The sequence below is a fragment of the Rousettus aegyptiacus genome, unplaced genomic scaffold (assembly GCF_014176215.1).
Source record: "Rousettus aegyptiacus isolate mRouAeg1 unplaced genomic scaffold, mRouAeg1.p scaffold_m13_p_7, whole genome shotgun sequence".
In the NCBI taxonomy this organism is placed as follows: Eukaryota; Metazoa; Chordata; class Mammalia; order Chiroptera; family Pteropodidae; genus Rousettus; species Rousettus aegyptiacus.
Window position 1 is genome coordinate 112453907 of NW_023416310.1, and position 26596 is coordinate 112480502.

General features: G+C 39.8%; 1 protein-coding gene across 13 annotated transcripts in view; it reads right to left on the reverse strand.

The window, feature by feature from the left end:
• Positions 1–26596, reverse strand: part of REV1 (REV1 DNA directed polymerase) — an 82960-nt gene that overhangs the window by 3468 nt on the left and 52896 nt on the right. For 7 of the 13 annotated variants that reach the window (XM_036224740.1, XM_016157246.2, XM_036224736.1 and 4 more), the window contains 9 exons: positions 23064–23172; positions 18596–18724; positions 16427–16581; positions 14010–14129; positions 8175–8395; positions 7740–7912; positions 2589–2691; positions 1287–1452; positions 877–1079 (listed from right to left, as the gene is read on the reverse strand). In XM_036224740.1, the coding sequence (XP_036080633.1) occupies positions 877–1079; positions 1287–1452; positions 2589–2691; positions 7740–7912; positions 8175–8395; positions 14010–14129; positions 16427–16581; positions 18596–18724; positions 23064–23172 (1379 nt within the window). Of the gene's footprint in view, positions 1–876; positions 1080–1286; positions 1453–2588; positions 2692–7739; positions 7913–8174; positions 8396–14009; positions 14130–16426; positions 16582–18595; positions 18725–23063; positions 23173–25023; positions 25220–26596 lie in introns of all 13 variants that reach the window. The other 6 variants (XM_036224737.1, XM_016157247.2, XM_036224744.1 and 3 more) reach the window with 5 other exon arrangements.

Here is a 26596-nt window from a genome sequence, read left to right on the forward strand (position 1 = left end):
CCCTGCTGTCCATCCAGGCACATCCCTTAGCAAACATACCCATAAGCTGGGTGTGCAGGTCTTACCTTGACAGGAGCAACTATTTCTGGGTAAACTCAGCAAATGGGATGCAGTGCACCCATGTCACAGTGGTCCCTTTTCCCAGTCTACAGCCAGGATGCACGCATCCTTCAGCCTACCGCTACTTAGTGCAGCAGAGAAGTCAACTTTTCCAGTATAGCTAAAAGTGCTCTCCTAGGCTTCCAAGGAGTAAAAATTCCAACAGTATGCCATTTACAGCCCACACCAACCGAATGAATAGCTTATGCTGGGACAGTCATCCACTACAGAGAGAACTGTAGATGCTGTAAGAAAACCTTTGACATAAGGCCTTTATTAATAGTGACCACCAAAGCTGCACGCAGAAGAGAGTATGTGCATGTGATCACCACTGTCACAAAGAGGTAAAGTGGCTGTGATAGTGGCAGTTTATGGAACTGGCTTTCATCCATATTTTACAGCTTGCAAGAGTTGCAATACCACAGTGCTGGGGAAAGATCAGTAGTTCGATTTTGGAGCCATTAGAAACATTTCTGCCTAGAGATTTTTTAAGTAGACAACTAAAGATGAATTTGAAAATACATATGCATATATGCATTTATAAATTAACGACCATACTATACAAAGAGTCGCAAATCTGCAAAAAGCACAATCTTTCACTTAAACTGATTTCTCATTCAGTAATATCATTACTAAATTTCTCATTTAGTAATATCATGAGCCGCCCTAAAAAGTCACTTTTTCTCCCTTTCTTGACTATACTGAAAAAGAGATTTAAAATATCATTCTTACCCCACTTCCATACTTAAAACTGTTATTTAGAACCAAGAGATATACCTGGGAAGGTGATGGGACCTCTACACTCAGGTCAAGTCTTGACTTTAATCTGATGGGAGAACGCAGACCGTTCCATCTCCCTGAAGACTCGACTTTGCCAGTAACAGGACTGATGCCTGACATCAGATGTGTGGAGAAAGATGGCAACAAAGTACAGGTTTTAGAAGCAGAAGATAATTCTAGGTCCACAGCAGCCAGAAATACTGAAAGTATAGAAAATATATAAAATAGCCTCTTCAGATCATCTGGGGAAATAGGGGCACTTTAATTCAACACATTTTATTACTGTTCACCAGAAATCAGATACTTTGTTTCTTAAAAGGTCACCTGGAGCCACGCCAGATCACTTTTAACTAATTGCCTAAGGATACAAAAGGGACCAAAACAAGAACCACACTGAGACCACCAACCTTCCTTGTGCTCCTCTTCTGTGGATTTCTTAGCTTTCTGGACTTGGAAGAGATCGAGGACAGAGTGTGACCCGCCAGAAAAGTGGCCTGGATGAGCTGATGGGCGACTGGGGCATGCAGGAGGCTTTGGGATAGATGGGACTAACTGGTTCACTTGAATCCCAACCTAGAACCAGAAGAAAGAACATGTTTCTAGGAAAACTAGAGTAAAAAATGAATTCGACTGAGCAAAATTCTCAGCACACACTTTTTACATCTTCTAAATCCTGTTTCTAGGATACAAGGTTAAATGGAAGTATGCAAACAACTTTCTGCATGATTTTATTACCAAATAACTTCGACACTAGCTAGTGAGCAGTTTAGTCCCCTCAATCTGCAAGTATTTGATTCTACCCAAACGAACCTCAATCTCTTCAAAACCAGAAAGTCCCAGAAAGTGGGTGTTGTCCCCACTGGCGTTCCAGCCAGCTACATTTTGAAATAAGATTTGAAAATATTTACATAGGGCACCATCTATAGGCAACCTTATTTCATATAAAATAAATGACATTAAAAAATGGACATGGGTTTCAGAGGGCAGTAGCACCCTGCAGGCACCTGTGTGACAGCCACCCCGCCCCTACCACAGCCTGTTAGAACAGTGCTGGTGGGAATTTAATCATGGCCGCCTCAACAGCTGCTCGATCCTTCTGCAAAATCCACACCAAGCCAAGTAACTACCCCTCACTCAGGTGTCAGGTGTGTGTGCACCGAACCCAACTGACCAAAGTTTCAAGAAAATTAAGGTTTTCACGTGTTCAATGCCCTCCCATCTACCTGTTCCAAAGGCATCTTCCCGTGCTTGTGGTAAGCTATCTCACCCAGCCAGGCCACCTTTCATCAGACACCAGAATAAACTTCTGATTAAAAAGGACCTTATAGGGGGACAAGAACCTGCAGCTGCCCTGTCCCTCCCAGTCCCATCTACTTCCAAAGGAACGTGAATAGGAAGCAAGATAATGCGTGTAAAGTCAGTCCTTAGTTAATTTTTTAAAAAGTGCTGTAAAAACTGAAGATACAAAATTATTAATCTAGGCAGATGACAAAGAGCTTTCAGAACAAATCTGACTCTTCTCTGAAAAATAAAGAGATCAGGTCAGATGAGAGTCAGGAGTTTTTCAGTTTCTATTCTGCTTGTATTCTATCAAAGGAGCTGAAACCTATAAATAAATAAACCCCTACACCCGACCACAACCATTCTCAGATCAAGCCTCAAATGAAAAACAGTATTACAGAAAGGATTTTAAAATGTTATATACTTACCCCTCTCATATCCGATATATTTAGTTTCATTGTATGAAACATGTTTAGTGTAGCCTTTCCAATTATTTTTGCACTATCTGTTGCCTGGTCAAGAGTTACGGTCCTGTAAGTGGTAGAATTAACTTTTTAAAAGGAACAAAAGCTACATTCCATATGTATTCACTAGTATCTCAGCAGTACTGAACTGTTTAAAGAGTCAGAGAAAAATTGCAAAGCTATAAAAAATTTAAATAAGTCCTAAATATAATCCTTAAAAATCAATGAGATATAGTCTTCCTTCAAGGAAGCCAGTAATACCAAATTAATTAATTACGTTGGCAGCGAGGGAAAAGAAAAATCCTATAGAACATGGAGATTTTAAGATAAAAGTTAATGGAAACCTGGTCAACTAAGTTGGAACTTTTAAAAAATATATATGTATTTTAGTTAATGCATATACAAATATAAGTATACTGTGTTGCAACTAAAGCATGAATGCTAAAGTACAATGTTTTAGGCCCAAGATTATCAATGTTGGTTGAGGTGCGGCTGATATTCAGAAAAGAGAGTTTTTCATTTGATTCTTGACTACACTTTCACTATGTTGGAAACAAAGCCTTCGAAAATTTCAACATGTGAATATGCTCATTACAATTCTACCTTCTCTCAGAGGTTCTGTAAGCAGATAAAGAGATGTGTGGGCAGCTCTGACGAAGAAGTCAGTGCCCTGCCTACCCAGGGAGACTGGAACATATAGTTCTTAGAACCTTAAGGACCCAGAAGGAGGGCCGAGCACCCCCAGCACTGCCAGGCGTCACAACTACATTGACTGTATTTATCTTTTCAGGACCACGAGGACACTATGTACTACGGTGCCTGTTTTTTAAAGAAAACCATTTGCAAAATATTTCCACTGATTTGTTACCAAATAATTACCTTTAATTTATTTCACACAGGTGAAATACAGAATAACTTAAAAGCAAGATTTTAGTAGACCACAGTATCTTAAACGTGTTTTTATCATCATTTCTTGCCAAAACACAAATAAACTGACTTGAAATGTTTTTAAAAAGGTGAAACTCTTAAAATAGAAATGGGAGAAGAGACAAGAGGAGAGAAATTTAGAACACTGAAAGCAGTTCAGCAAGTGACAAGCTGCCAAATGTCCACCAGAAGCCAACAGTAAGGCACCTGCTTGAGATGAGCCACTTAATGCCACAAGGCCTCAGGGAGCTCAGTCACTAGAGGTGCCAGGTGTCTCTGTGGGGACAAGAGAGGATGGGCTGAATTTGTGAAGGGGCAACAGCCCCAGATGTTCCGCCACCCCGGTGAAGACTTGCCACAACCCAGCGAAGAGATGCCATGGGGTACATGCATGGCTAAGGGAAGGTGAGGTACCTCAGTCAAGGGACACTCCCCACTCCCAGAACCCCTTTCCCACCAAATCACCAGACTGCACCTTGTCACCCACACTGTGGGCAAGCCTAAGAGAAAAGATGGCAGGTCTTGCCATCGGGCCGTGGTGACCGAGCTGTAGTGAGCCCTCCGACTGCTCCCCACGGTGGTGCCCAGCAATCCACACATCCCACCGAGATCCTGGAGATTCCGCAACAACTCAGCCATTCACATGGGAAAGGACAGCCATCAGACAGATGACTACCTGAAGAGGACCGCTAATATAAAAGACAGCAACCAAACAGGAAAGAAAGCACTCGGAGGGAAAGCTTGACCTAGAAGAATATTTAAGAGATAAGAGGGAGAACCGCATCTGTGAAATGAGACACTTAAATGTCCAAGAATAAAACGCAACACTCAAATTTAAAATGTTGCTAGAAACAAAAAATTTGATACTGACAGAGTACCCAGCACAAACACAAGACCAAACGCTCAAACTCCAGAACCCCTGAGGTAAGATAAGGTCCTGAGGTTAGGAAGGAATGCAGGGACCCGACACCAACAGGCAGGCAGAGGGCACAACCTTCTCGATGCAATCTCGAGAGACATGGCCACAGAGCTGCTGGGTGTCTGGGGAAATGACTTCTAGCTCTAAGTCACATTCATAACCTCTAAGTCAGCATAACCGTCCTGCATGAGTATAAATGCAGGCTTGAAAAACTCACCGTCCTGCATTCCTCAGGGACTCTGAGCAAGGTGACAGGCCAGTGCGACCTGGGGGCCCTACACCCACCCAGACCAGAGCAGAGCAGCAGAGTGGCGGCTGGCCTGACAGAGCAAGGTCTTCAAGAAAAAAGGTCAAACCAATGGGCTGTGATGGGCTGAAATGTACCCGACGGGGGTGGGGTGGGGGTGGGGAGTGTTGGGGAGCAAACTCTGGCAAAATCACGAAAAACCAAACAAGCAAAACAAGACAGTAACTCCAAGAAAAACCAGTCCCACAGGAACAGAGCTGGACTGTAGGGGACAATATGGGTCACCCCACACAGTGCACACGTGGCTGTCACATCAACACCAGATAGGGCTCGAGCTAAAAACTAAGGGCCTGGCGGGAGACAGAGAAAATGTGCACACAGGAAAACAGCGGTGGGCTTGAGAGAGAGGAAGAAGTCAGAAAACGTCCCACAAAAGTGAAATAAGCCAGAAACTGCAATTTAAGTATCCAGAAATACAGATGTAAATATTGGCGAAAACCACTAAAAAGCTGACAAGAATGGCACTCAGAGCCAGGGAGGCGTGCACAGGACTGAAAACATTGCATGTAACACCTTTTCAACTGCATGTGACTTTGATAAAACATGTATGTATATATATATATATAATCAAAATTAAAACATATGTACACAACAGAACTCCAAGGCGGGGGGTGGGAGAAATTCTCTTCTTAAAAGTAAAACTGTTAGAAGAAAAATTTTTCTAAGTGATAATCAAACCTCAATCTACACGTGGCTTTGACAAGGAACTTAAAATGTCATTTCTAATTCAGCGTTATAATACATCAGACTCTGTAAGTCACATGACTATGACCATGGGTTTGACTAAGGCCAATTAGGAGAGATCATGGAATCACGGAATGTGGGGCACCTCCCCTCAGGAGAGCATTATGTCAGACTTAAGCAGGGCCCAGTCTTATTCTCTCTAAAAGATCAGACACTGCATAGCTTGTGTCTAGTGGTCTCTTTCACACTCTTCATTTCCACAACCTCTTATACAAAAAACAATCTTTCCTCACAACAGTCATATGAAATTAGGCCACAGAATGGATCTGGCTGGCTCACAGGAAGTAGTTTGTCAACCCCTGAACAGAGAGAGAAAATGCATGGTCAATATTATAATATTGCATAATCACCACCTGAAGTATTTCTTATGCAGTTATAATACCAGCACAGGGTGAGGTTTAAGTTAAAGGATTGCAGATGATCTAGGTCTTGGTGACACTGATGAAATGACATGTTTCAATTAATCTTGTGCTGTTTTTTCATTATCACATTTCATTCAAATGAAGTGTTTTAAGGGCAAAGCAAAATGTATTGTTTATTACTGTGTTTATTAAACCAAGTCTTTACGTCATAGAGATAAACACGAGACGCTCAGGGAGAAATGATATGGCATCTGAGGTCTGCATCATGGTGACAGGGTCAGGGATGAAGGGTGGTGCAGGGGAGCTAATGGCAATGGCTGAAATCGGGTGATGGGAACATGGGGGTCATTATACTGTTTTTCCTACTTCTGTGTATTTTTTGAAAATTTCATAAGACTTTTTTAACCCTTAGGACAAAAAAAAAAAAAAAAAGAAAAGAAAAGGAATAAATGCCAGCAATAGCAAACAGATACCTGCTTACAAAAGAGCTGAATGAGTATTATCCCAGGTTGTGGAAAATAAAGTGTAATTAATCTCAAGTTTTTAAATGCTGTAATTAGATTTTGGGAGAACCTGGATTTTCCAAAGAGGATGACAATGGAGGCTGATTTTCTTAACAAAATTAGACACTGGGAGCCCCTAGGTACTGCTGAATGCACCGCAACACACAATGCTAAGTAAATGTTAAGATATTTAAAATTGCATATATGGCTGCTGTGAGGAAACTACTTACTACCAGCTCTCCTTCCAAAAGAAAATTATTTTATTTTTGGATGATCTTTTTCCTGTACCTTGAAAAAATAAAGCTGCAGGTTACATTCCCAGAAAAGGTATTATAAACTGGACCCGATTTTCCCATAGAAACCATATTTAAAAATATTACATCCAGAGCAAGGTCCTAAAAACCAACTTATAACAGAAATGACCACCAATGCTCTATTTAACTAACTACCATTTGAAATACGGGTAGATCAAAATGTTCACTGAAACAGGTAAATACGACAATTCAAGATTACCAACTGCATAAAATATATTTCATAAGTTATATTGTTTAATGTATAATTTATAATGTTTTCATGATGAACAAATGATAAAGCTGGAAGTTTTCTGTGTTTGAGAGTGTCATCTCATCACTCTCAGTGACATCGCTATAAATACATAAATGTAATAATATGGTTGGCATGAGCTTACCCTTAAAGTATATTTCAGAATTTCTCATATGTGGCTTTAAGGGTCAAAAGTCTCAAAGCTTTGGTTGACCGACAGATAAAATACAAAGCACACTGTGGTATAAAATTTCATGCAAAACTAAGTATTTTCATATTGGTCATAAATCTAAACTCAAGTTTTATATCAGTGGCCCTCACATAAAAAAGTGTTTAAATGTTTTCTACTTGTTTTCAGAAACAGAATGATTTACCTTTTCACAAACAGAAACCAGACCTCCCTAAATGAAGCAAATGTCGCACTAAACCATTTACTGAATCACTAGATTGAGATTTCCCCCATGGGCCCTTTTCCCCAACGCCACAACTGTCCCCCTCACGGCAGGTGTTAGGCTTTTCCCTTTCTTTCTGTTCATGCACTGAAGTCAGCAGCCGGAGGACACTCAGGGTGGGCTGGGAAGGTCAGGGGGACAATGCCAGGCTGACCTGCTGCCACAGGCCCCACGACTGGCTGAACCTGAGTATGTGCACATCACTCTGCTGGCTTTGGGCTGAGGTCTGCTCCACTGTCTCAATACCAGAGTTCACAGCTCTTCACCCCTACCCTCCTCACCATGGCCCCGGTTTCCTAGTCACTATAATAACCTGCCCTGAAATATGATGCTCCAGCACCCCTCAAGATAAGCTTACCTGGCGATGTGATCACAAATGCCATGGCCTCCGAACTTTGCAGTCTCTACAGGGGCCCCCGGCTTTCGCACCATGACTTTGAGAGTCAGGCGCTTACCCTTCACGCCAGCAGCTTCAAGTCGTCTTTGGATTTCTTCTGAAAGACTCAGAAGAAAAGATTCTGCTTCTTTTGGCTACAAAAAGACATAAAAAACTCCCATGTTATTTGCCTGTACACCTAACAATTCTTCAAGTATTTTAACTTTCAATATTAAGCATGCACATTATTTACTATCCTGTTAAACATCTGTTAAATACGAAGATTCTACAAGCTCTGGGAGTAGCAAGAGTTTTAGGACTTCATTTCAAGCATCAGGAGTTTGTGATCTAGCTGACAAGACAGCACTATGTGACAACATAAAGGACAATACAAGGTGACACCTGTTCGGTTAGTACCTGGGTAAACCTTATTCCGTAGTTGATCTCGGCTGAAACAGATTTTCTTTCCTTTTCAGTTCGAACTGGTCTATCATCCAAACCACGGCAGAATCTATAAAGCATCTGACCTGTTTTGGGACCAAATTCTTTCTGGAGTTTTGCCATGGTCATATACTGCAGGTCTCCACAGGTTTTAATTCCCAAAGATGCCAATTTGGATTCCATCGAACGTCCAACTCCTAGGAAAGGGGATATAGATATGTATATACATGTATATAGTTCTTTAATGCTGCACAAAAACTATTAAAAACAATTTATCAATATGAAAGAAATAACTATCAATCATGCATATAACAATTTAAAATAATCTCCCTTGAAATTTTTAAGTGACATAACTGAAGCATCTCATAGATTAAATAAAAGAAATTTTTTGGCACATATTATGCTAACAAATTTATTTCTATCATCATCATCTCAATCTGGGCTCCATATATTGGTGAACCAGGATTTCTCAAATATGTATGAGTAAATAAGTTCTTAAAAGAATTTAAGTTTTACTTATATCAAGGTTTCTATCTTACAAAATCAACTAAGTTACAGGCTTGTGTAAATGAGTCTACAGTATGGCTTACAGACATGCTTGGAGGCTCATAGATGTTAGGGCTCCACTGTTATGACACTCAGACAACCAAACTTTACAGTAGCATTTCAACCACATTTTCTTTAAAAGGGAACTAGAATAAGAACACAGGCCCAAAAACGAAAACATCACCGTCATCATACTGGACAAAGTATTACCAGTAACCTGGGGATGAAGGTTCCTTGAGCAAGACTAGCACTGGGGAAATACAGATTTCTTTTATCAAAAACTATGATCTCCCTTTAAAGGTGGGACCCCACCTACACCTGGGCCAGCAGGCAGCAGCCCCAACGTCACACTCAAGACACAAGGTTGGGCCTCACCCAAAGGGTTCTCATGGGTTTGGTCACTCTCAGTCTGCCCAAAAGCTTCACAAAGGTGTCCACATCCAGGGAAGGTATTTAAGAGAGTATCCTAAGGAAACCAAACTTATTGGAACAGTCTCTACACCATCAGGTCAATCTTTCCATCAGTAAGAAGACGATCCTGGCCTCCTGCAGGGTCCTATCAGAGGCCTCAGACTGAAGTCTGACACCTGCTTGTCACGTTGCTATTATTTGCTGAGTGTCTCCTGCCCGCTGAGTGTCTTCAGTGGCAAGAATAAGCAGCCGAGTCCAGCTCTCCCAGGAGACCCATAGCAGTGATGCATGGCAGGAGGTTAGGAGGCTGTCCCCTCCACAAGAGACCTACAGTCTTGCACATAGGTGAGACAAGCTTAAACCAAGAGAAGTCAGATAAGAGGTTTCAAGGGCGCTACCTCCCATTTGTGCCGTTTTAAAGTTCAAGTCAGAGTAGAGAACAAATAAATGCAGCGCCTGACTCAGCAGCAACACAAACCCCCCAGACGGACAGCATCACAAAAAAGGTGAGACCCTAAGTGGAACCTGTCTGAGGCTTTTTCAAGGTGGGGAAGAGACACTCAAAGGAAAGGACAAATCCTACACTGGGTTGGCAAAAGTCAGAGAGAAAAGTAAGAATGACACTTAACACGGCCATTTGCGCTCAGGCAAGGCTCTGTCTCTATCCTGCCACCTGACCCCAACCCTCGTGTGATAATGACCTTTCCTGACAGACTGGGGAGCTGACCTGTTCTGATTTGCAAAGTCTGCAAGAGAAAATAACAACCCTGGATTAAGAGTGTGTGTGTATGTGTGTGTGTGTGCGCGCGCGTGCATGCACTGGGGGGGGGGGGCCAACTTATCATTTTTGAGAGTATTCTTAAGTAGACTGGACAGAACTATTCACTAATAGGCACAAAAGAAAGGCTATTAACATTGACCATCACCAAATTAGCCACAATCACCCTGATCTAACTGCACTGTCCCTCTAGCAAAGAAGAAAAGACTCTCCACTACAAGGTTGTCTAGTGCAGTAGGTAGGCCCAGAGTCGAGTGTCTCGGGAGGGAGGCCTGCAGGTGGTCAGCTTCTGAGCCTGTGACCTTGACTTGGGTAGACAAGTTAAGCTTGGAGTCAGCACTGAACCCTCAAGAGGGTGGCTAGTTTAACTGCAAATGTCATACTGGAAGGGGGCACCGCTGAGCAGAAAAGTCACGGGGCTAGAGGCTCACACTCAATGTGGCCACCTCAAAAGGGGAGAGCCAAGAAATATGGCAGTTCAGAAGCAAGTGTCCGAGCTGGAGAGAGGAAAAATAAAGACATGGAAGCTCCTGGTCAGGCCACTGGGACATCTGTCCTTGATCAGGAACTGCTACTCTTGATCAGAAGTGACCGATAATGTCTACTCCCCAGCACCCAGAACTTGACAGTCCAGCAGAGACGCAGAAGGAAGAGTAAAGTTTTAAGAAAGTTTTCATTATCTAAATGAGCACTGTCCCACAGAATTTCTGTGATGATGAAGACATTCTGTGCTGTTCAATGTGGTACTTGCCACTCATGGAGACAGAGTGCTGACATGTGGCCAGTGCACCTGAGGAACTGGGCTTATGTTTTAACTTCAGTTAATCTCACCAGTGTCACTTGGCAGTGGCTGCTATCCTAGGACAGTGTAGATCTTTAGGTCCACCTACACATCCATGGTGCTTCTCTGAGAATGAAGAGACAGACACACAGCCTGGGCGCACAAACCCGGCAAAGGCTAAACAGGGCACAGAAGGCCTTACACTACAGGTACACACAGAAACAGCTATCACATTTAAACAATTGTTGGGGACAATCTTGCCTGTCATTAGATAAACAGATCTTATTAGGTGACCTATTTGTTAGTCTGACATATAATTGTTACTATGTGGACTCTCCTTCAACAGACTTACTAGCGTTTTTTTCCTTCTCGTAGCTATGGTGACTGCATAGCGCTGTGCTCGGCACACTCCGTGCTCAATAGACACTCAAGGCCTCAGCAGCTAGAGAGTGCTTGTGGGGGACAAGCAGCAAGGTTATGGTAAGCCCATTTCTCCTGGTTTATTGGTTAGAGATCCAAATTTCCTTAAAGCACCTTCTATAGGATATTAACAGATATTACATATACATCTTCAAATGTCTTTGGGAGATTGCTAATTGCGAAAACATAAATACCATGAAGGGCTCCCACACTTACAGGAAACCTTTTTTTAAAGGAACAGCTTGTGCTCTTAGAGCACATTTGGGAAAAGGTGGATTACAATGCCATCTTCAGGAAATGGATAACAACACAAAAGACTGATATTTTGCATTTCCGCAACGTTCAAATTCATTAAGAATGGGCGGATTTTATAAAAGTTAAGTTTAAACATATGAAAATCACACAATTTTCAGTGACTACAACCTGGTTTTGAAGGTGAGTCCACATGAGAAGATGGCTTGCCAGAGGAAGCCAACTTTGCTGCCTCCTATCTTTCAGAGAGATATCCTTTAGGGAAATCGAAGCTCTGCCTCAGAACTCACCCAGGACTTGTAACCTCACACTTGCCCTTCAAGAAATCCTTCCAACTAGGAAGCAAATAAAGGTGAAGGGTCAAGGAACTAAAAATTCTTCATTTCTGTGTAAAAAAAAAAACAAAAAATTCTACAAAAATGATTCATTTGAAGATGGTGTTATGGACTAAACAAGTGTCTCCTTGAAATTCTTAAGTTAAAACCCTAATACCCAGTATCTTAGAATGTAACTACAATCGAAACAGGGCCTTGGAACGTAAAATGAAGTCATGAGAGGGCCCTAATACACTATGACTGGTGTTCCTACAGGAAGAGATTAGAACACAGACTACTCAGTCTTGGACTTCCAGCCTCTAGAATCTTGAGAAAAATTTATGCTGCTTAAGCCAGCTAGTTTGCAGTAATTTGTCATGGTAGCCTGAGCAAACTAATAGAGACAGCTAGTATAATACACTTGAATTCAAATTTCACATGCGGCTTTAAATATACTGGTTCCTTTCTATATAAAACTGCAATATGAGGTGTTATTAAACTATTTAAATTGTGTTGTCTAAAAGGTACAGTGAGTCCTCAATGTCACTGATAGGCTGGAAACTTTGATTTTAACCAAAATGATGTGTAACTAACTAGTTTTACCCTAGGCTAATTGACAGAAATGAGAGTTTGGTTCCTACTGCTAATTGACAGAAATGAGAGTTTGGTTCCTACCGCATTTTTCTAGTCAGCAAACTTCTAAATACAGAGCCAAAACACTTTTAATATTAAACACTGAAATAAATTTGAGTTCTGCATACATTTAAGGGAGATGAATAAAAAGGAGTAAGATCACTGTTTTCCAAAACCTCGATTCTCCAGCTCAGAGCACTACGAAAACCCACCCTAGATGGAACACCCTCCATCGCAGGGCCACCCACAAACATCCCACTCATTCAGATAGGGACAACGTATACACACCAAGTCCCCTCACGTGCACAAACAGTTCTGGGATGTGGGAGGAACCTAGAGTCCCCACAGAAAACCCATGCAGACCTGGGAGGACATGACAGCTACTCACAGACAGAGGCTCTGGCTAGGAATCCATTATTTTTCTCATTAACATTATAACAGGCTGACACTGAATGAAATGTTAGTCAAGGAAGTACTTTAAGTTGCTAGCTTGTTTTTTATAAGGTTTATTATTCAAATTTAACCTCAAATAGACCACCAAAATGTCATTTCCACATTTCTGACACTAATACATTTTTCGAGTTATTTACTAGGAGGTCAAGAAGCTTTAAAACTAACCCACTGTAAAATGGCATCTGGGCAATTTATTATTTTATGGCCTATAATAGAAATTTCTTAGTTTAGACACACTTTTATTAGGCTTAAGAATATATATCTAAAAATTACACTAAATCCACTTTAAACAAACAAATTCATTCAAAAACCTTTTGTCAAAAATGTACTGCCTTGAACTTTCCCCACCACAAATACACAGAAGCTTTATGAAGCTAAGACAAGCTGCTTTACAACAAACAGGAAAGGGTCATTTGAAACAGTTTTGGGGCTGCTATATGGCTTAGAGAAACTGCTTAGAAAGAGGCATCTACCATAGAAAGTGAGTCTAAATCATTAATAATTGTGAAATGAATTGTCCTACACAAAAATTAACATCTCTTCAAGGCCCTTTTAAAAGGCAACCATTTTTCGGTTATAATTAGTTATATTTGATTTCCCCATGGAAAGATTTTTACATGATAGGTTAGTCAGCCACACAGCAACTACATGAAAATGTAAAATAACCAAACATCCTGCCCCTTAGGCAAGAAAGATATCATGGAAGTTTTACTTCAACTTTTGCGTTAGCAGAATACAATACTTCCTTGTGAGGGTTTTATTCTTCCAAATATGATTCATACATTCTCTACTTTTAATTAAAATGACTGGTTTACTAAACTCAGAAAACTATCATTAGGCCAGCAAGATAATTTTATAAATAGAGGACTTGATTCTCAAAATTTTATCATTGGCCTAGAAGTACGCTATTTCAATTGTGATTTATTTAAAGAACCAAAGTAAATTTCATCATATTCCCTTTAAAATGATTTCTTAGAATTCCTTAATCTTAATACTTGAGAAATACTTAAAGTAAAATATATGAGAAGTAAAACTAAAATGTAACATTAAGGTGCTGATAATTCAATTGAGAAGATAGTCACTGAAATTCCGAATTTTTTTAAGGCACTCAAAAAATAAACAAAAATTTTCATTCATGTTTTAGAAAAGAGAGGCACATTACAGAACTTTTAGCACTAATAAATATTTACAATAAATAAATGTTAAAGAAATTTTGTATTTACCTGGTAGATTAGTAACTAGCTGACCTCTGATAAAATCATCAACTTCTTCTGGTTTTAGGTGGTACTGGCCATCTGGTTTTGCTTTTCTAGTAGCCATTCTAGCCAGGAGAATATTAGAACCTAAAAAGTAAAAAAATAAACCAAAAACCTATTCAAGAAATATTCACAATTTTTAAAATTTCTTAACAAAGACATCTACAGACAGGTTAGTGACCAAATTTCTAAAAATAATAAACATAATTAATTTGCAATTTTGATCATTTCAAACACAGTACAAAAGTGGCAGAATTTTGTTAACTGTCACAGATTATAACCAGCACAGTTACTGGACAGAGGTTAATCTTGGTTCCAAAATAAGTGCCATTTCAATGTCTCCTGCTCAGGGTAAAGGAATGAAGGAGGCAGTCCTAACAACTGTGATTTATAGGAAGTGAGGACAATGACCAGAAATTAGTTCGTTTTACCAACCAGTGGATCCAGGCTCTGAAAGGAAATAAAGCTGAAAGAATGCTATCAGACTGCGGAAAAAAGAAAACCCAAAGAAAGGGCCAGAAGTCTCACCTATGAATAGAACACCTGTAGTAGAAAGTGAGGGGCTGAGAAGCTCAGAAACAAAGATGGTGAGGTCCAAGGTGTGGGTGTGGACTTGAAGCAACAGCAGAGTGGAGGAAAAGGAACCGGGAACTGGGAAGGCATCTGGATCAGAGAAACTAGGATATCAGGTGAACTTCTGGGTAAATAACAACATCTCCAGAAAATATGGAAGACTTACATAAAGGACATGCCTTGGTTTTATGGAAGACTTACGTAAGATGTGTTTACTTACAGTAAATATATAGATATCTACAAAGAGAAAAATGTCTAGACAGCCGCAACATGTATAAAAGTGGTGAGTTCTGAAAAAGAAAAGGGGGCTGAAGACTGTAGATATCATGTGGGGTTTTTGTTTTAATTATTAAACTTAAAAGAATGTATTCATATTGTCATACTTGAAATTAAAAATAAGTACAATGAAAAACAAAAAAACTCAGCCCATGCCTAATAGTGGAATACAGAAGGTAAGTCCCAAATGGGAGATGAAAAGGAACTGCAGGTCTTACATGAGGGAGTAAGCAGGTGGGTTGGCTTGTAACTGAAGGGATGCTATGAGTGCATCAACCACGTTTCTATTTTCTGTACCTCATGATATTTCGACATCCTGAAATCTTGCTGGTCAGGGAGAGACCACCCTCCCAGGGCAAGCTAATTTCTAGAGAGTGAACAAGTGTGCCTCTTACAGCCAACCCCAACTCTCTCCTTATCAAATTCACATAAAAAGCCAATGTTCATCCTGCCCCAAATCATCCCAGGGCCAGGTACCAGGCAACTAGAGGTCAGCCTGATAGCCTGAAGATGCCAGAATTACCCAAAGTGGTCAATCCTAAACTGTTTACTCTGCCCTCAGCCTGCCCCTCACTCCTGCTTCTGCCTCCTGACCAAAATCTGCCACTTCCCCATGTGGCCCGCAAGAGGTGTGGTATGTCCTCTCATCTTCCTCCAATAGCACTGTCCTCTGTGTCATCGCTCAGTTATCTCCATAAACTAAGATCCCAAGGGTACCAATGAGACAGGGAACTTCAGAAGAAGGGTTTTTGAAGGAGAATGGAGGAGTAATAGTTGGAAGTGACAATGCAAGGCTATGAGAAAAGTTCTCTTTCCTTTCCAAGCCTGTGGCATACAGAGCATGGCAGGGACAAACTGGACCCGCTTCAGAGAACAGCAATGAAAGAGGGACCTTGGCAAGAGGTGCTCAACAGTCTCAGAGGAAGAGGTGTTTCAGGGAAGTTGAGGTGTGAGGAAGGGCTCCAGAGGGCACAGCTGAGGGGTCAACAAAGGAAGGATAAACAGGCAGGAGTAACAAAGGAAACAGGTGCAAGGCTTAAAAAGGATAATTGGTGGGAGGGACAGCATGATCATTGAGGGCACCTGTCACTAAAGCTACTTCCAGAGCTGCGAAGGAAGGCAGGGCCACCGAGCATTCCAGAAAGAGGAAGGTCAGAAAGGAACTGAATTACAACAGACTTAGTAACACTGGGCTCCATACCCCCGGCCCCAATGTTTTAAACATGGCTTCTGTACATTTCTGAAAATACTGCTTACAAATATTAATTCAATTCTCTCCATTTCTAAAGAGTAGGTTAAGAAATATTCCACCTTGTTTATTCCAAAAATATTATCAACCATTTACTGGCATTTCTAACACTTTTATCTCATGTATCGCACAACTATGAGCAATGCTACGAAATGCTTTAGAGGTCTTATGCAGTAAGGCAATAAAAACAAAATCTTTTAAAAATCACTCTTAAAAGCTACATGAGTCAGTGATCCCAAAGCAAAGCTGTAAGTAAAGTGGATGGTATGGTTGAGCTGGTACTGACCAATTCCAACAGAGGCTGCACATTTAGTTTGGTCTTTGATTTCCATGCGGACAGCATTTGCAAACTCATCAGGAGTCAGTCTGGTCTCGGCAAGGATTTCAGTGATGTCTACCAGCGCTTCATCACAACTGACTGCTTCAATGTTATGTGTGTAGCTATCAACACAAAGCACAGGCAGTGAAGCACAGCCACTGGGTTTTATCCACGCAGACACACAAACATTGCAAAATAGTCTTCCCATAGTATCTTTCTTCAAAATTTCCTCACAAGACTTAAGCTAAAAAAATAGCATTTTCAGTAAACCGTTCCAAGTGCCATTATTTAGCCATCGACTTTTAAATGCAAAGTTAACTAATATTTTCTTTTTCCATATTATCTACCAAAAAAAAAAAAAACAGCAAAAATCATCATTCTAATTCCTCTATACTAAGAATATCTTTGTAAACCTCTGAGTAGTTGAAAACTGGTGGGTGAGTTAGAACTGTCATAACATTTAATCTAAAAAACTTTCAAATATGGTTTACCAGAATCTTTAAGGAACAGAAAAACCACATAAATCAGTTAAATAAGTAACTGATGCTGTTCTAAACAAAAATACCACAATCATTCACTGTAGCAGGCCTAGAGATACAGAATATGTTGGCCAATCACCCCAAATGCCTCTGTAAAAGGACACCATTAACATCCTCAGCATGTGGAAACGGTCTGGGCTTTGGTTTTTGTTTTTTGGTCATGACCGACCCACACAAAAGACTCATTTTAATTAGCTGAAGAACAGAAGTAATGCCATGTGGCCCCAATGCTAATCACATACGTGGACCACAAATGGGAGGCCACCAGAGAGGCCTCGGGATCAAAATGTGTCTTTGGTAAACCACTTGGTAACGATACTAGGAGGGACAGGCCTCGTATTCCACTCACATCTACTGCAAGTAACCAATCAGACTAATTAATATCTATATTCATCTAAGAGAGGAGTGCTTTGTTGATGCTTAGAGGGAGACATCTGTGAGAGCAGAAGGGTTTACCTGAGGAGGACTTCTGCTTCCAAGTGGAAGCTACCCTGGGGCATGGACCACACAGCTGAGACAGCAGTCCCTCGGGGGTAGGGACACAACACAGTGAATGCTCCTCCCTCACATAAGAGCCGCATGCCGCTGGGATCATCTCACCAGACTAGAATCTACCAGGACCAGTGCATGTGTGGCTCTCCCACAAATCTTCCTACCCTAGCTTCAGACTGGTGGTCTGCTCTGGAACCCAGAGCACAGGAGGACCACTGCCCAGCTCTCCACCACTGCCCAGTCACCCACTCCCTGCCCTCATTTGGATGCTGCTACTGTCTCCAACTTTGGAACAGATAAAAAACGTGCATTTTTCACTTGGTACCAATGCCCCCATATCTGGGTCTCAAGGACAGCTGTAATTATAGCTGGTTCATCATCCAGCACCCAGTCCCACATACTGATGCCAGTAACTACACGTGTCCCTTTCGAGTTACTCGCCTGCTAAACTAAGCCCCATGAAGGCAGAGACTGGACCTTATTCTTTTCTGTAGGACTAGCAGCATCAACAGTCACCTGTATTAATACTCAAAACAGATACTGGAAAAAAATGCACTTAATCTAATAAGAGAAGAAAGTCAAGGAAGAGGTGAAGCTAAACGCAAGAAGCTTCTCTTAGAACATCGATAAAGCCCCAGAGGTCAACAAGCCTGATTTGGTAACGACGTAATGGGACACAGCCAGGCCCACTCACTGATATAATGTGTCTGTGGTTGCTTTCACTCTATGCTGGAATATAGACCTCGCAGAGCCCTTAGTAAGAAAAATGTGCTCATTCCTGCTTTAGAGCACACAAGGCCTGCCATGCACTTTAAAAAAATTTTGAGCTTTTAATTGATGTTAAACACACCCACGGTGTAAATGTTTTAAAAATTAACCTTTCATTTCTGACCAATTTTAGCAGCAAAAAGACAGAACTATTGATTAGTGGAGCTGCTTAAAAAAAGGAGAGGGGACCGTCACACTGGATGCTGAGGGGGCGGTTCCTGAAAGAGAGAAAAGTCTCGCAAAAGTGACCCTGCCAACCCTAAAGAAACTGGACTCGGTTTACTATCAGACAGAACAGGAGGACACAGAAACACAGTGACAGTGTCATATACTGTACCTTGCCAACGTCTCATACATTGTGCGTGCGACTTCCTTATATGCATGAAAATCATATGGAACAGCTTGAAGATTAGGACAAAGTTGTTTAGCATACCCAAAAAACATTCCATTCTTAATACCAACTTGTCTAGAGAAAAGATACAACACAATGGAGGTTAAACTAAAAAACTTTAAGTGCAAAAAAAAAATCAAGTATGTTGATATTCTCTCTCCATGACACTAATATACAATTTTCATTTAACTGCATTCTCATTAGGGATAAAAATAAGCATTAAGAAAACTTACAGGTTTGTTTCCTGTCAGAGGGAATTACACAACTGTCTGATTAGGGTAAATGATATGTGGAGGTATGCCAAATGTTAGGAAAATCTCAGGTTTGGCTCTTGTATTGAAAGATTTCTCCTAAGACTCAGACCCCTGAACCCTCTGCAGAGATGCCAGCTGCCATATGCTGGTGATATCACAACCACCACAGAACAGGAATGTGCAGTCAAAAACCATTTTCTTTCCCTGTCACATGGCATAGTTTGGCTAAGGTTCATCCCCTGAAGACAAAGCATACAATGAAAGAACTACACAAAACTGTGCTATGTTGACAGATAAAATGTGCCCACCCTACTACTGCCCAGTTCCCAAGAGACCAACTCCATGCTCCAGAAATGGCTCCACAGTAGCTGAGAGGTCAACAGCATTGTATACAGTGAACATGACTGTGGGATGAAGCCAGGGTTCCAGAACCTCAAGGGACCCAACTAAAAATGGTAAATTTAAAAAAATCTTTTGTGTGTCTCAATGGCCCACATTTTCCTTGATATTTACAGCATGCAGCACAAAGGTATAATTGCAGAATTATACATAATTAGGAAAATTCCATTTTATCACTTTGCAATGGATCAAGAAAAAATATTAAACTAAAAACACAACAAAAGTAATAATAAGCAATGTTTTTACTTAGTTACATATGCCTATGGAAATACATCAAATAGTTATTCTATACATACATCCAATAAATATTTACCTAAGTGCTTACTTTGTATGGAGGTGTGCCCTATTTTAACAAACATATTTACAAACAATCCTTAATTATTCAGAGGCCTGTGAACCCTCTGCATCTCAGACCTTCAATGAGAGACAAGGAGAATCTTCCAAGCTACTTAACAGAAAAAACAAAATCACATGCATTCCTTATATATACAAAGACAGTAATGAGTTATCTGACCACAAAGCCCCTAGTAGATGAGAAATATCTAACAGGAAGGAGAAAAGACAGTGAAAGAAGTGATGACTGACAAACACGCGGTAAAAAAATTCATTCAACAAAATTTTATGTCCCAGGCATTTTGTGAGGTGGTATATAAAAGATGGTGAACATGAACTTTCAGGATGCTCATGAGGATGACCCTGCCCTCACCCACCCAGGAAGGGTTATGGTCAGTGGTCATGTCTAGTAAAGCAAGGCACGATATGTAATAGTCTACAAGTCTATAGAGAAGTACATTAACAGCATACGACATTTCAATGCTACTATATAGGTCAGCATGCAAAAGCTAAACTTATAAAGGAAATTATTCATTTTTAAAGGAATGTGTTACACAGTTCCTATAAATATATTCTTACATTTACAATCATTTCATTTTCCAAATTTTCACATATGAAAATCAACAGGGGTATGTTACTTAGAAGAGTAGAGCACATCTACGCATTGACTTGTGCACATCCACATCCTGGAGAGAGAGGCTGTTCGGTAAGTCCATGAGCAAGGAGAACCTGAACCTTCCCAAAACCAAGGGAAGCAAAAGACCCTGAGTCAATGGTTGGGAAATGAGATCTGTTTCATATAAAATAAATAAGTAAAGACCATCACACAGCAGTCTGAAGTGACTCCTCACTCAGGTGACATCCTCCTATTAAAACCCTAGGCAGAACAGGCCACCAGTAAGTGCTTCCTGCGTGTGGCAGAAATGGCCTTTGCCAGTTTGCACCACAAGCAGCCTGCGCTTTCTGGCATCATGCTATGCTCGACAACCATGTCTGGTATTGGATTTGACAACATAAAAAATTCACCACTAAGTCACTGTCACTCTCCACTCACTACACCAAGCAGACATCTATGTGCCAATTAGGGTGAGTGAAGGGTCCTCACAAAAGCCTGTGAAACAGAAGCCTCCAACAATCTGATAGTAAAAATCCATGCTTCTAGGGTATTTGAGTGTCATTACCTATTCATCCGCATATCTACCTTCTTACATACAAAGTTTGCTCTTTACAGTAAGTATGGCTAGAACTAATGGTAATGTATATTCTGTCTGACCTACATACACACAGCCTACGTTTCTATGGCTTCTACCACCTCATGTTCCCGCTCTATCCTTTGCCAACCCCATTATTCATCTACCTACTGAAAACTCACCAACATGTAAAACGGGGAGACAACTATCCCCACAGTTCAGACCCCACCCCAACCTCAGAAACACCTTTAATGCAACTGTCTATATACTTATTTTTTAAAAGTATTCTCGCTTAAGGAAAATACGATTAGATAGCTGCAACAATCGGATATCCAAGAAATGTTTTCTAGAGACCTTCGTTAGCAATGGCCTTCTAGAAAATGGAAAATTACAATTAAAGGACAAACACCCCCACAGCTGTGGGTTTTCTGTTAGTTTTTTTCCAATTTATTTTCGAATTTATTTTTATCACTTTCCGCATCTCTTTAAATATTTGCCACTTAAGTAGCACTTAAATGGTTTCCTACATATTATTTAGCCTTCATATATTATACATTCAGCTTGAAAATCACCATCTGTGACACAATACAAATGCACCACTCAAACTCCAACAGAAGCCTAGAGTTTAGATGTAGCCTTGGCCACTAGAATTCAGAACTACCAGGAGCAAGTGAGGCTTCCTCCTTGGAGGCTGCCTTGGCAGACCCACCCAGCACCCAGCCTGGGGCACTGAGTGAGAAGAGAGATCCTGCAGAGGCAGAACAGAAAGGGTGGAGCTTTCATTTCATCAACCAACAAAGTCCAAACTGTGAGTATTGGGGCTTCATCAAACCCTCCAGACCCCAAACACAACTGTCCAGCTATTAAAAGCACAGGTCACCACTCAGGAACTTAGTGGGGAAAGACCAGGCTACTGAGCACAACATGAAATCGGCTATAAACCACTTGTGCTAATGAAAACATAATAATCCAAATGTACTTACACTTGACAATTTTTTTATTAAAATTTCAACTCCTCAGCTACACACATTATCAACTAACAATGAAAAAAATTAAAACAATTCTGTCAACAAGAAAGGCAAAGTAAGTCTGGGAATAAAAGTCTGACATGTCATGAGTGGCAAGTAATTTAAAATATTTCATAATTATGCACGTTTGTATATGATGCTTTTTTCTTAAATATTCTATTTATAATACGATTGGCAAGATTTTAAACAAACTAGTCTCATTACATAATGCTGAGTTGAAACAATTTTTGTTCAGATTAGACTTGCTTGAAAAACCGCAACTTTTAAGCAAGACTGAAGAATGTTACATAGAGCAAAGCACTGTTGTACATCTGAAAATGTCGATTATATTACAATTTTAAAAAAGTATCAATGATAAAAACCACTGATTCTACCCTAATCTCTCAAAAGAAAAGACTGAAAAATGTAACTGATATGGTTTTTATCATTATTATCAATGCCAACATGTGTAAACACTGTGTTACAGAGATAAAAATGCGTTCAGTTATCAACAAAGGAAAAAAATAAAGACTCCTCTTTTTAATTAATCAATTCATTACTTCCTCTATTTTAACAATAATTATAATAGATTATTTTTAAACGATTGATTTTTTTAAGTATGAGGAACACATATATAGTATTGTCTGTTTCTTCTTGCACGGAAACAGCCAACTGCAATGGGATTTTAAGGTTACTTATAAGATAAAGAACACACACAAAGTTGGTAACGTGCTAACAACACTGTGATTTTAAATGAGATTATTAGGTATGCTAGTATGGAATTATTTATTTATAATTTAAGAGACAACCAAGTTTTAACAATAATTTTAAAAAGACACAGTACAGGGAGCTTTAAATCACAAGGGATTTCTCTCAGCTGTCAGAGGACCACTAGAACAGATCAAAGCCCTCCCCCTTCGAAACATCTGATTCTCTAATTCCATGCCTCAAAAGACAATGGTTTAAAAATGAGTGACCAATTTCTTTTGGTTTCCACTGTAGGTACTGGTTCATCAGGAAACTAAGGTATTTATTTAAAGTTATCTAGCACTGGTGAGGTGAAAAAAACAGGAACAGAAGGAATTAATGCTAGAAACATTTTCGTTCCATAAAATGTCTGTAACATTAAAACAGGCCTGACTAGCATGTCTGAATTCACTTCAAAAGATTATATAAACTAAGCAAGTAAATTAACTATTCTTAAATATTATGTCACATAATTTCTACATACCTGGCTTCATAACTACAAGATGCAATTTCAGCCTTTGATAAAACAGAATCAATTCCATTTGTTTGTGCAGAATCTTGATTCTCCCATTCTGATGAATCTGGCATATCTGCTTTAAAAATAACAAAATTTAATGACTATGTTACAAACTAGTTCTCCTCAACTTTCATTCAATATATTTTCCGTTCCTTTCTTATAATAAATCGATTTACAAATAAAAAATAAATTTGTATATAAGTTTAATAAATTCCAAATAGTTATTTCCACTGATATTTAGCACCTTACTTAGTAAAAGAAAATCTATTAACTCTAAAATGGTTTGCTTCCATGAAGTTCTTCACCAGCAGTCAGATAAAAACTCAGAATAAGTTGAAAGTATTTTTATAATAATTTAAAAATATATACATATCAAAAGATACATAAATATAAAATATCCCTTGAACCCAGTCTCTTTAGACGGACAAGGATAGAAAATGATCAGGAAGATGCACCTCCTTCCACAGCCTTAAAAGGATTATACAGTTCTTTGTAATGTGAGTTAATGGAAAATACAAATCTCTTTAAAGGTTCTTTGCTGTTTCCTAAAAGAGCTATCTGCAAAACTTAAAGCTAATTAACAACATGTTCAACAAACATCAAATTCCTACAAGTCATTTGATTAAACAATAATTTAGTAGATAACATACTATAAAACAGTTTCATTCTAAGTTTAAGGTTTTTCTTTTACACACATATCAGGTAAAAGAGCTTCACAACATCATTCCACCTTCAGGAAGTTCTACTTTTGGTTTAACAGTGCATGTTTAAGTAACAATGTTCACATGTGATGAGAATACCATCTGCTTTACCGAATACAAGCCTAGCCTAAACACTGCAACTCACTGATATCTCTGCACATCCAAACAAAATCTGCAGCTTTACATCGACACCAAAGCACAGTCTGGGGAGCCTGCAGTGGCAGCCACTCCACTTGCTTCACTAACAGTTGAGAAAGAGTAAACCACAATTTCATTTACAAGTCTTTTGGGTACGACTGTTAAGTTCCAAGAATATGCTTTAAAATCATATTTTAAAAACACAATCTTAGCCACAGTTCTATTATGAACAAAAATACCATTAGTTAGTAAAACAAGACCGAGATATACAACATCAGTTAATTTTGGACAAACCTATTCTAAGTTCACTACCACAATATATATAACACACTCAGTATTTATTTTCTATTAGAGACATAATTTCCATGAAAAATAAGCCAAGTTAAAGCACCACCAGAAAAACATGGCAAAGTGTCTGGCTTGGTAGGCTAAAACAACCTTTCCTGTTTGACTCTAGCATGACCATCTTTTACTCAACTACGCAACCTATACAAGCATTTCCGGAGTGTAGCACCCATACACATAAAGCATAAATGCAAATCTAGCTCTGAGGACTGGCATCTTAATGAGGCCAAATTCAAATCCCACTTGCATTAAAAATTAAAACAGCTGAGCATATAATTTGAGCTATAATTTCTGATATATTGTGACTAACTTATACTATAACTATACCATGACAAATTAAAGACAGAATGCAGAGCAGCCTATCCAGTGATTCCAAAGGGTCTTAGAAAGCTAAATACCTGCTTTTACAGTCCATTATTCTAAGCTGAAAATCTTAAAGATTTCAGGATTGTGAGTATCACAGTTCCAGAGGCTGCTACTTAACCAAAAAAAAAAAAAAAAAGAGTTGAAGCTTAAACAGCCACAATCAGCTGCCTTTCAAAGTATAACCATGAGTTATGCATCAAAGGCTAAGGAGTTAGGGGACTTCTATTTGAAGGGCCAGTTAAACAATCTAAGATACCCGTCTTGACAATTATAGAAAACCATGCTTGAGGTGAGAGCAGTGTCTGAGGCCCCTGCGCTCCCAATGCCTGCCAGAGAGGTGGCGCCTAGGGTCCCTCATGGGTGGCCGGGCGGCTGACCTTTTCCACCGTGCAGCAGGGTGCGTGGTCCCTCCGCCAGCGCAGTGAGTTGCTTCAAGGGAGATTCGGGGAAATGCAGGGACACACTGTCCTCACTGGAGGGCAAGGTAGAGAACTGCTCATCAAAACTTGACAAACTAGACGGGCACATGGAGAATGAGGAACGGTTGGAGAAATCAGAGGCCAGGACCCAGGTCTGTGAAAAAGAAATCGCTGAGAATAAATCTATGGCTAATATGATTTTAAAAACTGTTGTTCTTTAGAATGAACACTGAAGTTGTTGAAAGGCCAGGAAATATCTGCATCCTGGAATCCAGGGAGGGATCAAAAGGCCCAACCACAAAATCACAAGTATAAATGGCTTCCAGGTAATGAGGTCATCAATGAGAAGTGTTACCCTGAGCACTGCTCAGGAGGCAGCTATCAAAGGAAGCCCCAGACAGTGAGCCCTTGCTTGTGCTCTGTTGGACAAAGAGTTTCTGAATACAATGAATAAGAAACTAAAGCTTCTACAAAGGGCTAAAAGATGCAACTTGTTCTAATACTTTGCTAGACAAACAAGCCAACACATTAGAACTGAATTTTTAAAACAAAGCTAGTATGTGGAAGCCAGAGTCCTGAGGTGATCCTCAATGTTTTTAAATCTGGTGTCACATTTAATAAGGACCCAGAGAAAGAAGATAAGGAATAAAAAGGAAAGAGGAACAAAGACACTCTGACAACACTAGTTCTAAGTACAAGCTTAATGGCAACCAAACTTTATGATAGAGGACAACCAAACATTTTGGTAAGCTCCAAATGGGTTGAAAGGTTTATTTAAGACATAAAAGTGAATGACATCAAGTTAAAGAATGTAAAACACAAAATATCACATTCATCTTTCCTAGTGACAGGAAAGTCTATTTTGACAGTTTTCAACGATAGGAGAGTGTGCTTTTGGTTTACTACCCACAGTAGAGGTGGAGAGATGTGAATTATAAAAAGATCATTAGAATGTTATGAAAATCCAGTGGCTAAACTGATGAAGACAATTAGGTAACCAAGGACAGTGAATATTCTGTTAATAAACTGTTCATGGTCAGATCATCTGTGATGGAAGGAAAGACCTAAGAGTGGCTCTTTGCCACTCCTATGAAAAGTGTGCTTGCCAAGGCTGAAATCCCAGACGTAGACTGCTGAGATAAGGAAGTGTGCAGTAAACACCAGATTCTACCCACTGGAGACACTCCGAGCACTGAGTAACTGAGAGATGTTACTGAATGCTATGATTGGTACTTTTTCCTTCTTTCAACTTCATTTATTAAGTTTCTACTGAGTGTCTAAAATGTTACCGGAATTGTACATTTCCTCAAGCTACTTATTTGTGTGGAACTTAAGATTTCATCTTTGAATATCACATAGAAAATATAAAAACCAACCTACCACAAAACTATACTAGCAATACTTAAGAAACTACCCATACCATCAAATACCACAAGACAACTATATCCAAACAAGTTCAGTATCAGCTACCTCAAGACCTATTCATGACAAACAAAATGCTAGAATCTCAAAAATCTCTTCAAAGATGTAA